General features: G+C 38.4%; 1 protein-coding gene across 3 annotated transcripts in view; it reads left to right on the forward strand.

Moving 5' to 3' along the window:
- The window catches only part of DNAAF9 (dynein axonemal assembly factor 9), a 173094-nt gene that overhangs the window by 64866 nt on the left and 93380 nt on the right, over positions 1 to 14848 (forward strand). For 2 of the 3 annotated variants that reach the window (XM_010811460.4, NM_001079598.2), the window contains exons 8-10: positions 3074 to 3172; positions 8232 to 8287; positions 14249 to 14384. In XM_010811460.4, the coding sequence (XP_010809762.1) occupies positions 3074 to 3172; positions 8232 to 8287; positions 14249 to 14384 (291 nt within the window). The remainder of the gene's footprint in view (positions 1 to 3073; positions 3173 to 8231; positions 8288 to 14248; positions 14385 to 14848) is intronic. The other variant, XM_010811461.4, reaches the window with a different exon arrangement.

Here is a 14848-nt window from a genome sequence, read left to right on the forward strand (position 1 = left end):
CCTTGGTATCTGATTTTCTTGAAGAGATCTCTAGTCTTTCCCATTCTATTGTTTTCCTCTATTTCTTTGCACTGATCACTGAGGAAGGCTTTCTTATCTCTCCTTGATATTCTTTGGAACTCTGCATTCAAATGTGTATATCTTTCCTTTTCTCCTTTGCTTTTGGCTTCTCTTCTCTTCTTACAGCTATTTGTAAGGCTTCTTCAGACAGCCATTTTGCTTTTTTTGCATTTGTTTTTCTTGGGGATGGTCTTGATCCCTGTCTCCTGTACAATGTCACAAACCTCTGTCCATAGTTCATCAGGCACTCTATCAGATCTAGTTCCTTAAATCTATTTCTCACTTCCACTGTATAATGGTAAGGGATTTGATTTAGGTCATACCTGAATGGTCTAGTGGTTTTCCCTACTTTCTTCAATTTAAGTCTGAATTTGGCAATAAGGAGTTCATGATCTGAGCCACAGTCAGCTCCCGGTCTTGTTTTTGCTGACTATAATAATAGTAAATATAAATAATATAAATATTGATAAATATAAATAATAAGTATAAATAATATTTATTACATGTAATGTTATATATATATTATAAATAAAATATAGATCATCTAGGCATCAAAATAGTGAAGACACTTGAGAATATTGTTTACACTAAGTATTCTCTGCAGAGGTTAATTGTGCCTTAGGCCTGAGGCCAGGTGTATAGTCGTTGCATGGTTAACACAGTTCATAGATCTGAGTACTTGTGTATCCTTAAAGAGATGACTAGGAAAGAGCATAGATCCAGACAGTCAGTTTTAGTGCAGCAAACAGAATGCCTACTGTAAGCAAGGTGAGTGCTTGTCATGTACACTTACACAGTGTGAGACGGCCAGTGAAAACTACTCTCCAGGGACTTCCCTGGTGATACAGTGAATAAGATTCTACCTGCCAATGCAGGGGAGACAGGTTTGATCCCTGGTCCAGGAGGATTCCACATGCTGAGGACCAACTAAGCCCATGTGCCACAACTACTGAGGCTATGTGTTGCAACTGCTGAAGCCTCTGCGCCTAGAGCCTGTGCTCCTCAGCATTCACCGCAATGTAGCCTCCACTTGCTGCAACTAGAGAATCACTGTGAGCAGCAGTGAAGAAAGTGCACAACCAAAAGAAATATAAGGGCAGGGTTGGTTTATTAAAAATAAGAAAACTCCTATCCAATTTGAGTACAAATTAACAGTGACTTCAAAATAGGGCCAAAGATGTCACTTCAAAATAAGGCCAAAGATCAAGCAAGTCATAGCTGATATTTTGGATTAGCTGATGATGCCTTAAAGAAAAGCCAAAAAAGCAATGTGTAGTGGTTGGTTACAGGAATGAATTCAGAGAGGATGCTTAAAACCAACTGGGATGGGGGAAGGAGGCAGGCTGTATTTGGAGGAGAATCAGCAGGTAAGGTACATATTTGCATTCCCCCTAGGAGGAGGGGATGAGGGAGAAAGGGGATCAGGGTCACTTCTGACCCCACTTAACTTCTAACTAAAGTCAACTAATTTGTCCTTGAACAGACTTCACTGTTGTAACCCTTTTGGTACTTACTAGGTACAGTGTCTCATAAATAGCTTTACATTGCCTCATAAATAACTCCCTCTCAACAAGGACTGCCGATTGTCCTTTTTAAAAATAGCTTTTAAAGGAAATTACTGTCCTTTTTTTAAAAAAAAGCTTTACTGAAATATAATTTATATGCCATAAAATTTACCCATTTTAAGTATACAATTCGATGATTTTTAGTAAGTTTACAGAACGATGCAATTATCACCACACTTTGAATTTTACAACTTGTCATCAACCCAGAGAGTTCCTTTGTGCTTGCAACAGAGCGGGTTGAGCACACCCCTTAACAGGCAGCCATTGCTGTGCCTCTTTACTCCACACCCTGTAACTAGGCAAATGGTCTTGCTCAGCCATTTGGTTGGTGCCTCAGTGCTGCCCTGTTCCTCCCCTCAACCCCTCAGCAATCAGCTGTCGAGTGACCCTTAGGGAAGTGATTCAGTCAATGGTCAGTGGTGTGGTAGTCACCAGGTGGAGAGTGAGTTAAGAAGCAGATTCAGGCCTTCTGGAGGCCTTCCAGCTCACCCATTCTAGAGGGCTCCAGAGCCCTCACTAAGGTCTTCCACTAGCTGTGGCCCAGGCCTTGAGGAGTAGTGAATCTCTTCCCCCTTCCCTGTCTGTCCATCCTACCAGCAGTGGATGTCTGTCTCGTCACAGTCTGTGAGATCTGGTCTCCCTTATTTGAGCGACCTGAGGAGACGGAGGGCCAGTTAGGTTGGGGGCCTGGCTCCCTCAGGGATGATAGCTGGGCAGGATGTGAGAACCAGGCCCTGAAAGAGGTGCCGACTGAGATCTGTCTTCTCTTATCCAGGACTGGGACCTTGGAGGGTGAAAGTTGTACCTTAGGGCTTTGCCCTTTCTTGTCAGGACAGAGACTTAACATTAAAATCTGGTAGAGATTTACAGGAACATCATTAGCTGACTATGTATGACCTCACCTCAAGAACAAAGGATCTGACACTGAGAAGTCTGCAACAACTAACTGCGCCCATCCCTCACCTTTTGCTTTTAAAGGAGCTTGCTGAAAGCTTTCAGTAACTTTGGGGTTCTTAGAGCATGAGCCACCCATCTCCTTGTATCAATCTGTAATAAACCTTTGTCTGTTCCAAACTCTGCGTTTTAGTATTGACAGGCCTCACTGTGTCAGGCACAAGGCCTTGAGATTCGGTACATGCTGACATGTAGTCAGTTTCCATTCCCACTCCCAGCCCTAAGCAAACCACTAGTCTACTTGCTGTCTCTCTAGATTTGTCTTTTCTGAGTGTTTCATATATTGTAGTCTCTCATATCTGGTGTCTTTCACTGGGCATAATGTTTTTAAGGTCCATCCATGTGATAACAGGTATCAATAGTTGGCTACTACCTTTTAAACAATGTATTTAAATAGTCTGGTATTTTGAGATCAGATGTGGTTTCATGAGTCTGGTTTTCTAAAGTATCTCCTTAAATGACCAAACGCATTATCTTTTTCATTTTCTTTCTAGGATTTGGTGGCTTTTGAATATCAGTGGACTAGCTTCTTCGCTAATTTTGACACAGAAATTCCCTTCTTGCTAGAATTGTCCGAATCTCAGGCTGGTGAGGTATGTAAAGGAAGGGTCAAAAAGAAAGAAAAAATTGGCTAATTTTTTTAATTTTTATTAAAAAATTTTTCAGACTACAACACTACCAATCCTAATTTGGTTATCATTTCCTTAAACTTTGTTGCATGATGTAAAGAAATTTTTAGTTTCTGTGCCACCCCCTATATTCTTAAACTTAATATATATATTAAGAATATATATATTCTTAAACTTTGTTGCATGATGTAAAGAAATTTTTAGTTTCTGTGCCACCCCCTATATATATATATAAGAATGTATATATATGAATATATAATATATATATAAGAATATATATATGTTCTTATATATTCTTTTTGGTTTTTCTGTGCCAGTTTCTTTATAATACAGATACTCATTTCTTAGAGGTGGTGTCCTTGTCAGTCAGGAATTCTGCTGGGCACCAGTTAATAAGCCTAGGAATAATTCTTCACATATGAATAGCACACCTTTGTCAGTTGAACCTCTAGGTGATGACAAGCTTTCTTTCTAAGCAAACAACGTGAAGTTGCTAGGTTCAGGCTAGGAACCATTCCATGAGTAAACTGAGGTATGTAAATCAAGAACTAAGGTACAGAACTGTTCCCAAAACTAGTCAACAGGCAGAATCAAAGAGATCTTGAGCTTGCATTTGAGCTTACTTTGGGTTTGGACTGCCAGTCTTCAGTCTCCTGTGTTTCACTGTGACCCAGTATAAGCCCTACTCCTGATCTTTAGAACTGGAGCTGATCTTTGTTGCCATGCACTTTACTTTTACCTTTTTTACCTTATGCTATAAACCCCACAGTATATTGGTATTATTCTTGTTTAGTCAATTATCTTTTTATCTTTAAAAATACTTTTTAAAGATTTTAAGTAATTTAAAAATCTTACATATCTGCCCATGCAGTTGAAATTTCTGGTGCTGTTCATTTCTTTGTGTTAGACACAGATGTTCATATGATATAATTCCCTTCTCCCTGAAGGATATCCTTTAACATTTTTTATAGTGTGAATCTTCTGATGATTCAGAAGAAAATTCTTCCAGCTTTTGTATGTCTGAAAATATTTTTTTCACTTTCATTTTTAAAAGTATTTTTGTGGTGTATGGAATCCTAGGTTGACAGTTTTTTCCTTTCAGTACTTGAAAGATGTTGTTTCACTCTTTTCTCACTTGCGTTGTTTCTAATGATGTCTTTTATCTTTTTCTTTGTTCTCCTGCATATAACTAGTCTTTTTTCCCCTCTGGTAGCTTTGAAGATTTTCTCTTTCATTACTGGTTTTGAGTAATTTGATTACCATATGTCTAACTGTAATTTTTTAACTGTTCATTTTTTTAAATCATTTATTTTTATTTTTGGCTGCCCTGTGTCTTCATTGCAGGGAAGACTTCATTGCTTTCTCTAGTTGCTATAAGCCGGAGCTACTCTCCAGTTGTGGCGTACAGACTTCTCATTGCAGCGGTTTCTCTTGTTTCAGGGCACAGGCTCAAGGCATTGGGCTTCAGTAGCTGCAGGTTGTGGGCTCAGTAGTTGTGGTGTGTGGGCTTTCAGACGTGCAGGCTTCAGTAGTTGTGGCACACGGGCTTAGTTTCCTTGCAGCATGTGGAATCTTCCTGGACCAGGGATCGAATCTGTGTCCCCTGTGTTGGCATTCTTAACCACTGGACCACCAGGAAAGTCCTGTCTGACTGTAATTTTGATCATACTTCTTATGCTTGGGTTTTGTTGAACTTTTTGGATCTGTGGATTTATAATTGTATCAAGTTTGGGAAGTTTTTGGCTATTGTTTTTTCTGTCCTCTTTCCCTTCAGAGACTCCAGTTACCTCTATATTAGGCCACTTGAAGTTGGCCCACCTCTTACTGATGCCCATTTCCTTTTTGTTTTTTTAATTCTTTTTTTTTTTTCTTCTCTCATTACTGATTCTAAGAGTGAAAAATATTCACAAAGATTTGCTCAGGCAAGTGTCACTCCTGGTTTCTTGGTACCTTGTTCTCATTCCCACTTTCTTCCCATTCTCTTTCACCCATTCTGTTACTAATAGGTAACAAATCTCTGATAAACTCTTTTCTGTCTCTTTTGCACAAATGATCAGATACATTGCTGTTTTCTTATAAACTCTTCTTTCTTTCATTGAAGAGTAGCATACTATATGTAGTCATTTCTACTTTGCTCTTTTAACACTATGCTCAGTGTATCCTAGAACTCTCTCTAGGTCAGTTCATTGAGAGCTTCCTCATTCTTTGTTATAATTCATAGTACAGTTGACCCTTGAACAATGCAGACTTGAACTACCTGGGTCCACTGATACATGGATATTTTTCAGTAGTAAATACTACAGTACTGCAATTCACGATTGGTTGAATTCATGATTGGATGTGGAGAAGCTCCGAATGCAGAGGGCTAACTGTAAGTTATACACAGATTAACCCATGTGTTCAGCTGTACTCCATTGTGTGGATTTATCTTAATTTACTCAGCCACTCTCTTAGGTATGTGTATTTAGTTTATTTTCAATATTATGCCATTGCAAACAGTGCCATAGTAAATAACTCTGTGCTTATGTATTTTCATATTGTTGGAGGTTTGTATACCTAGTAATGGGATTGCTGGGTCACAAGGTAAGTGCATTTGTAGTTGTGTTAGCTATTGCCAAATTTCCCTTCAGAAAGATTGTACCGATTTGCATTCCCACTAGCAACATATGAGAGTGCCTGTTTCGCCATAGCTTCCCCAGTAGAATGTGTTGTCATACTTTTTAAGTTTCGACAGTCTCATAGATGAGAACTGATATCTTGGAATTATTTTAGTTTGTGTTTTTCTAATTATTACTAAGCTTGAACACTTTTTCATATGTTTGAAGGCCATTTTATATTTTATTTTCATGTCTTTTTCCCATTTTAATATTGGCACAGTATTATTAACTGGAGCTATAGAGTACAGGTTTTAGGTCTTTTGTCCATTGTTTTTTTGAGTTCTTTATATATATTTAGTCTATTAACTTTTTGTCTATGATATATATTCAAAATATTTCTTCCTTTTTATCAGTTGCTTTGTTTATTGTGGTTTCTTGCCATGCAAACTTTTTATATAAATTTATTAATATTTTCTTATATTGCCTATGGATTTTAAATCGTATATACAGAAAGGCTTATTAAGGTTAAAGAGGAGTTTACTCATTTAGTACTTATATGGTTTAATTTTTTAAATTTAGATCCCTAATTTACTTGAAATCTTCTTGTGTATATGATGTGAGATATGAATCTAATTTTATCTCTTGTCCCCAAATCCAGTTAGAATCCTGACTATGTTGCTCACTAGCTCTGTGACCTGGGACACATGTAAATTAGCCAGCTCATCTGTGGAGAGGGTATCATGATAGACTGAACCACATAGGATTACAGTTGACCATTGAACAGCACTGGTTTTAGGGACCCAGACCCTCCACATTCTGCATGTAACAGTCAGCATTCTGCATGTAACTTATTGTCAGCCTTTTGTGTACACAACAGCCTTTTGTGTACAGCCTTTTGTGTACAGTCAACATTCTGCATGTAACTTACAGTCAGCCTTTTGTGTACACAACTCCTCCTATACTCAATCATTCCATATCTGTGTTTCCTTGGCATCTGCAGTTCCACATTCACAGATTCAACCAATTGTAGATCATATATTATTGTGGTATTTACTATTTTAAAAGATCCACATATAAGCGGAACTGTCCAGTTCAAACCTATGTTGTTCAAGGATCAACTGTATTTGAGATAATATATTTAAATACTTACCATAGTTCACATGGTAAATCCTCAATAAACTTTAACTGATTACTTTTAAAGAGTTTTTACAAATCAGTAAGACAAACTCCAACTAATAAACATACAGAGGATGTAAATAAGCAGTTAATGACCAAAGGGAAGTCCAAATGGCCACTGAACATATCTGAAATATTCTGCTTCATTAAAAATCAAAGTAAAATAAATCAACAATGAGGTACCATTTTTCATTTGTCACCATATTTTTAAAAGGACATTTAATGGACAGTGCTTACCTTGAGATAGGCACACTCAGATATTGTAAGTGGAAGTGTACATTGATCAAACTTTTTTGAAACCAATTTAGCAATATAGTTCTGCCTTTTTACCCTATAATTTCATTTGCCTTAAGGACATAATCAGAAATGTAGATAAAATTTATGATAAATTCATTGTAGTATTATTCATGATATAAGAAAGTTAGTAGCAATATAAATTTCCAAGAATAAAGGACTTTTAATAAACTTTGGTACAATCTGTATATATTCTATGACTATACCATAAAAAAAAGACTTGAAGAAAATGTACCAGAATGTTAACAGTTCTTAGAGATTGTAGGTGTTTTTATTGTGTTCTAAAATAAGCATATATTACGTATTTAAATTGAAGGGGAAACAGTGAGTATTATTTAAGGAGATTCAAATTGCCTTTTGAAGTTTTGAACTCTTGACATAGATCCTGCATATTAATGTTTGATTAATGTTTAGCACTATGCACGTCAAAGCTGAGACATACTTCTGTGGTTTCCTGAGAAACTTCTGTCAGTACTTCTATCCCTTGGATTCTTCCTCATTGCTGATGTTAAATTAGTATTATTAGAATTAATAAATATTGTAATTTATAGAAGTAACATACTTCTAATTATTGAAAATGTAGAAAAATTTTAATAGAAGAAAAATACTCCTTTATGGTTAGTAACTTAGAACACTGATGGTGGTTCTTCCAACTTCCTTTCAGTAGTTAAAAACTAAAAATTTGACAAGAATGTCTTTCCTTCACCTTCCATTTCCTTTCTTTTTCTTTTGCAGCCATTTGCCTTTTTCCTTTGCTAATTTTTGTTTGCTATCCCCAAAATTCGTGTTGTCCTCTTGTGTTCTTGTAAAAACCTGCAAACATATCTCTCCCTCTTTTTCTCATTCTCTGTCTCTTTGACACACTTTATTTATATACCTGCATGCATATATCAGGGGTTTGTGATTGTTTTATAAAATTGTGATCTTAATATATATAATGTTGGCTTCTTTTTTAGCCATTCAGAAGTTACTTTAGTCATGGAATGATCTCCAGTCATATAACTGAAAATAGGTAAGATTCTTGGGAAAGAAAGGTGAATGGTAATAGAGAAAATGGGGTTGATAAGGGAGTGGAAATGGGGGTAGAATCTTAGTCTAGAAGCTGGATCAAGAAAGTATGAGTTGATTTTCTTACAGAGTAAGAAATCCATACTCTATAAAATCCTTTCACTCCTTCTGTATTTATGTATTAAAGAGTTTTATATTAAACTGGTTTTTAAAACATTGTAACTTGCTAAAATCTAAAGAAAGGAATTTTTTTTATTCCATCCCTAGCCTAGCAAAACTAGAGGAAGCAGGGTGTCTAAGGGCTTGGCAGGCATCAACTGTGGCTTTTAGGGAGTAAACGGGATCCAGCATAAAGGTCCAGCCCCAGGAAGACATGGGAGCATGAGGGCTGCTGTGCTTGTTTTCTTGTAGTGTTTCCTCAGCACCCATGATAATCAGGAGGGCCAAGCTGGGGATAGTTCCTCTGATCAATAAATGAGAGTTCAGTTCAGTTCAGTCACTCAGTTGCATCCAACTCTTTGCGACCCCATGGACTGCAGCACGCCAGACCTCCCTGTCCATCACCAACTCCTGGAGTTTACACAGACTCATGTCCATTGATGTGGTGATGCCATCCAACCGTCTCATCCTCTGTCATCCCCTTCTCCTCCTGCCTTCAATCTTTTCCATCATCAGGGTCTTTTCCATTGAGTCAGTTCTTCATATCAGGTGGCCAAAGTATAGGAGTTTCAGCATCAGTCCTTCCAATGAATATTCAAGGTTGATTTCCTTTAGGATGGACTGGTTGGATCTCCTTGCTATCCAAGGGACTCTCAAGAGTCTTCTCCAACACCACAGTTCAAAAGCATCAGTTCTTCGGCACTCACTCTCTTTATAGTCCAACTCTCACATCCATACATGACTACTGGAAAAACCATAGCTTTGACTAGATGAACCTTTGTTGGCAAAGTAATATCTCTACTTTTTAATAAGCTGTCTAGGTTGGTCATAACTTTTCTTCCAAGGAGCAAGTGTCTTGTAATTTCATGGCTGCAGTCACCATCTGAAGTGATTTTGGAGCCCCCCAAAAAAGTCTGACACTTGTTTCTGCATCTATTTATCATGAAGTGATGGGACCAGATGCCATGATCTTAGTTTTCTGAATGTTGAGTTTTAAGCCAACTTTTTCACTCTCTTTCACTTTCATCAGGAGGTCCTTTAGTAGTTCTTCGCTTTCTGCCATAAGGGTGGTGTCATCTGCACATCTGAAGTTATTGATATTTCTCCTGGCAATCTTGATTCTACCTTCTGCTTCATCCAGCCCAGCGTTTCTCATGATGTACTCTGCATATAAGTTAAATAAGCAGGGTGACAATACACAGCCTTGACGTACTCCTTTCCCAATTTGGCACCAGTCTGTTGTTCCATGTCCAGTTCTAACTGTTGCTTCTTGACCTGCATACAGATTTCTCAGGAGGCAGGTCAGGTGGTCTGGTATTCCCATCTCTTTCAGAATTTTCTATAGTTTGTTGTGATCCACACAGTGAAAGGCTTTGGCATAGTCAATAAAGCAGAAATAGATGTTTTTCTGGAACTCTCTTGCTTTTTCGATGATCCAATGGATGTTGGCAATTTGATCTCTGGTTCCTCTGCCTTTTCTAAAACCAACTTGAACATCTGGAAGTTCACGGTTCATGTATTGCTGAAGCCTGGCTTGGAGAATTTTGAGCATTACTTCACTAGCGTGTGAGATGAGTGCAATTGTGCTGTACTTTGAGCATTCTTTGGCATTGCCTTTCTTTGGGACTGGAATGAAAACTGAAAACTTTTCCAGTCCTGTGGCCACTGCTGAGTTTTCCAAATTTGCTGGCATATTGAGTGCAGCACTTTCACAGCATCATCTGTTAGGATTTAAAATAGCTCAACTGGAATTTCATCACTTCCACTATCTTTGTTCGTAGTGATGCTTCCTAAGGCCCACTCGACTTTGCATTCCAGAATGTCTGGCTCTAGGTGAGTGATCACACCATCGTGGTTATCTGGGTCATGAAGATCTTTTTTTTATAGTTCTTCTGTGTATTCTTGCCACCTCTTCTTAATATCTTCTGCTTCTGTTAGGTCCATACCATTTCTGTCCTTATTGTGCCCATCTTTGCATGAACAGTTCCCCTGGTATCTCTAATTTTCTTGAAGAGATCTCTAGTCTTTCCCATTCTATTGTTTTCCTCTATTCCTTTGCATTGATCACTGAGGAAGGCTTTCTTATCTCTCCTTGATATTCTTTGGAACTCTGCATTCAAATGTGTATATCTTTCCTTTTCTCCTTTGCCTTTCACTTCTCTTCTTTTCTCAGCTATTTGTAAGGCCTCCTCAGGCAACCATTTTGCCTTTTTGCATTTCTTTTTCTTGAGGATGATCTTGATCCCTGTCTCCTGTACAATGTCATGAACCTCCATCCATAGTTCTTCAGGCACTCTTATCTATCAGATCTGATCCCTTGAATCTATTTGTCACTTCCACTGTACAGCCATAAGGGATTTGATTTAGGTCATACCTGAATGGTCTGGTGGTTTTCCCTACTTTCTTCAATTTAAGTCTGAATTTGGCAATAAGGAGTTCATGATCTGAGCTACAGTCAGCTCCCAGTCTTGTTTTTGCTGGCTGTATAGAGCTTCTCCACCTTTGGCTGCAAAGAATATAATCAATCTGATTTCGGTATTGACAATCTGGTAATGTCCATGTGTTAGAGTCTTCTCTTACGTTGTTGGAAGAGGGTGTTTGTTATGACCAGTGTGTTCTCTATTAGCCTTTGCCCTGATTCATTCTGTACTCCAAGGCCAAATTTGCCGGTTACTCCAGGTATTTCTTGACTTTCTACTTTGCATTCCAGCCCCCTATAATGAAGAGGACATCTTTGGATGTTAGTTCTAGAAGGTCTTATAGGTCTTCATAGAACCATTCATCTTCAGCTTCTTCAGCACTGTTGGTCGGGGCATAGACTTGTATTACCGTGATACTGAATGGCTTGCCTTGGAAAAGAACAGGGATCATTCTGTCGTTTTTGAGACTGCATCCAAGTACTGCATTTCGGACTCTTTCATTGACTGTGATGGCTACTCCATATCTTCTAAGGAATTCTTGCTGATAGTAGTAGATATAATGGTCACCTGAGTTAAATTCACTCATTCCAGTCCATTTTAGTTTGCTGATTCTTAAAATGTCGATGTTGACTCTTGTCATCTCCTGTATGACCACTTCCAATTTGCCTTGATTCATGGACCTAACATTCCAGGTTCCTATGCAGTATTGCTCTTTACAGCATCAGACTTTACTTCCATCACCAGTCACATCCACAAACTGGGTATTGTTTTTGCTTTGGCCCCGTCTCTTCAATCTTTCTGGAGTTATTTCTCCACTGATCTCCAGTAGCATATTTGGCACCCTCCAACCTGGGGAGTTCATCTTTCAGTGCCCATCTTTTTGCCTTTTCATACTGTTCATGGGGTTCTCAAGGCATAATACTGAAATGGTTTGACATTCCCTTCTCCAGTGGACCACGTTTTGTCAGAAGTCTCCACCATGACCTGTCCGTCTTGGGTGGCCATACACAGCATGGCTCATAGTTTCATTGAGTTAGACAAGGCTGTGGTCCATGTGATTAGATTGTATAGTTTTCTGTGATGGTGGTTTATAGTCTGTCTGGCCTCTGATGGAGAAGGATAAGAGGCTTATAAATGAGAGTAGATCTTTCCTTTCTTTTCTTCCCTAATTCCAGTCCAATCTGATAAGGAGACAAACTACCTGACTAGGATTCAGAGTCATCTTTTTCTGCTCAGTGTGTCACTTAGCTTAAATTAAGCATCAGAATAGAATCAGAGTCATGTTTACTTTCAAAAACCACAGTTTGATGCTTAAGAACAGTGAAAAGAAATGCAAAGGATTTTCCGCATGACATACTCTTAAGTGAAACGTGTCATTTTGGGGGCTCCAGAGAGCTGTAGTACCGTAGTCCTTTATGTCTCAGCACAGAAGAGAATTCAGCAAGAGGCAAAGTAATAGGTAAGAAGTGATTTATTAGAATAGGATGCTTTTGAGGCTTACAAGGGGGCAGTTGACAGACACTACATCTCCAAGAACCTTCTGGGCTACAATTTTATAATCATAGAAAGTGGGGAGGGGGAAATCTTTGTCTTTCTGGAGTAGAAGTCATGCTTCCATCATCAGCTACTCCTCTAGATTGAGCAGGAGAGTTTTCTTGTCCCTACATGGTCAAACTAGGTCCACAAATTATTGTTTTTTTGTTGGGTGCAGAGAGCATGTCCTAGCTTACTGAGCTCACTGGGCAAGATGTGGGTCTCATGTCACCATTGTTTTAATGTTTTGGGGCGTGTTTTGTGCTCCTGTTGCATGGTTTTGTGGTAACCACAAAAGTAGCAAACCTACTTTCTTGAATAATCATAAACTTACAGGGGTCTACCATGTTCTTTCTACTTACAGTCTCCTAGTGGGATTAACTATTTAATCACCTGCTTTGTCCCTTTACTTTGCCGCTTTCATAAGGACACTTTCAGGAAAGGATATGTGATAAAGAAAGCTGGCTTAGTCTGTTTTAGCTGCTGTGACAAAAATATCATAGACTGGGTAGCTTATAAACAACATTTATTTCTCCATTACAGTTCTGGAGACTGGGAAGTCCAAGATCATGGCACTGGTAGATTTGGTGTCTGGTGAGGGCCTACTTTTTCATAGATGGCTGTCATTTCACTATAACTTCATGTGGCAGGAGGGGCAAGGGACTCTCTCTGGAACCGCTTTTTATAAGTCTGTTTTATAATCCTGTTCATGAAGGCTCAATGAAGGCCCAAATCTCTCTCTCCTAATACCATCACTTCGGTGGTTTGGATTTTAGCAAGTTGAATTTTGGACGGACACAACATTCAATCTGTAGCAGAAAATATCTTTTTAAAATACCCTATAGTCATTGACTATTTGTTGAGAAGGCATGACATACTAAACAACAGATACATGATTAAAAAATAAACCAGACACAGTCTCTTCCCTCATAGAGTGTATAGCATGGTGGAGAAATAAGGCATTAATCAAGCATCCTCACAAAAAAAATATGTAATTGCAAAACTCTGATTCCTTGAAGGAGAAAAGAACATGGTTACTGTGAAGACCATACCCCAGAGCTGACCTCTGGGGGTAGATGTGAATGATAAGTAAGAATATTAAGGGAGAAAAGCAGTGGTCCTGAGATGAAAATATCAGAAACATAAAAGAAATGTGTGTGAAGGAAAATAAATTTGAGTTTGCCTGAAAGGGGGAGTTGGGAGAGAGTGGCCTTTCATGGAGCTAAGGAAATTGTCTAGGCCAGACCATGTAAGTCCCTGTTGGCCATGTGAAAATTTCAGCCCTTCTAAAAGTAAAGGTTTTGTGTGTTTAAAAGATTGTCTTCTCTGCCATGTGGAGAATGGATTGTAGAGGGCAGAGTAGAAAGCACAGAAACTACAAGGAAGCATTGCAGCCAAGAGGAAAGAGGGTAAAGGGGGGATGGTTGCAGGAATGGGCAGGTATGAGAAAGTTTGCAGCTGGGCTTTCCTCATTCCCTCCTAAAAGCTATACAGGAATGGTTAACAGCTCTGTTGTCTGTCTTCAGTGTATCACAACTGCTATCATTCTTGAAAATGTATATTTCTATCAAAATGCTGCTGTATAAAATTGAGATTTTGCTCTGTCTCTGCATCATGAATAGCAAACTTAAAGAACTTTCTCCTTAAGCAGCAAGAGAAGTTGAAAATATAAATGTGACTTCGGTTTAGTTATGTCTTCTCTTCTCAACTAACAGGGAGCGTTAGGTGGACTGTACTGATCACCTTGCTCAAACTGCAGGATGCCACTCAGAGAAGCCCAAGAATGTCCTCATTTAGAAGTTTCCTTGGCCAGGAATCTCTTCACTAATCATGTTTTTGATTTGCCACTCTAGCCCTAATAGGCAGCCATTCGTTCTCTTTGGTAATCACTCCACACGAGAAAACCTCAATGCTGGCAACTTTAACTTCCCTTCTGAAGGGCACCTAGTACGCAGCACTGGTCCCAGTGGGAGCTTTGCCAGACACATGGTGAGTGACTTGACTTCCTGGGGCTTAATTGGTTTTATTATCAATTGGGGAGGAGGGGAGCTGGATAAATGGAACTTTTCGAATTGGTGAATTGATTTAACCTTAAACTTGAAGTTGTTTTGGTGTAAAAAGTGATTAAAAACTGTTTTTATATAAAAGTACTAGGTATGATTTGAAAGCATATTTAATTTTAAAATATTTGAAAGGAAAAGGATAAAAAAATACAAGCCAAACTTTAAGATAGCCAATTAGTATCAATAGTAGAATAAGAATTTTAAATTAACTTGAAAATAGTCATTCCAAGCCTAAGTTTATGTCTTGACTGTTACATTTCAAGTGCTGAGAGAGAACTATCACCTAGAAATCTATATCCAGTGAAAATCCCGTTTAGTAATGAGGTAATCAAGACATGCCCAGATGAAAGAAAACTTAAGAGAATTTGTTACCAGCAGACCAACCTTAAA

This window comes from Bos taurus, chromosome 13, assembly GCF_002263795.3.
Source record: "Bos taurus isolate L1 Dominette 01449 registration number 42190680 breed Hereford chromosome 13, ARS-UCD2.0, whole genome shotgun sequence".
In the NCBI taxonomy this organism is placed as follows: domain Eukaryota; kingdom Metazoa; phylum Chordata; class Mammalia; order Artiodactyla; family Bovidae; genus Bos; species Bos taurus.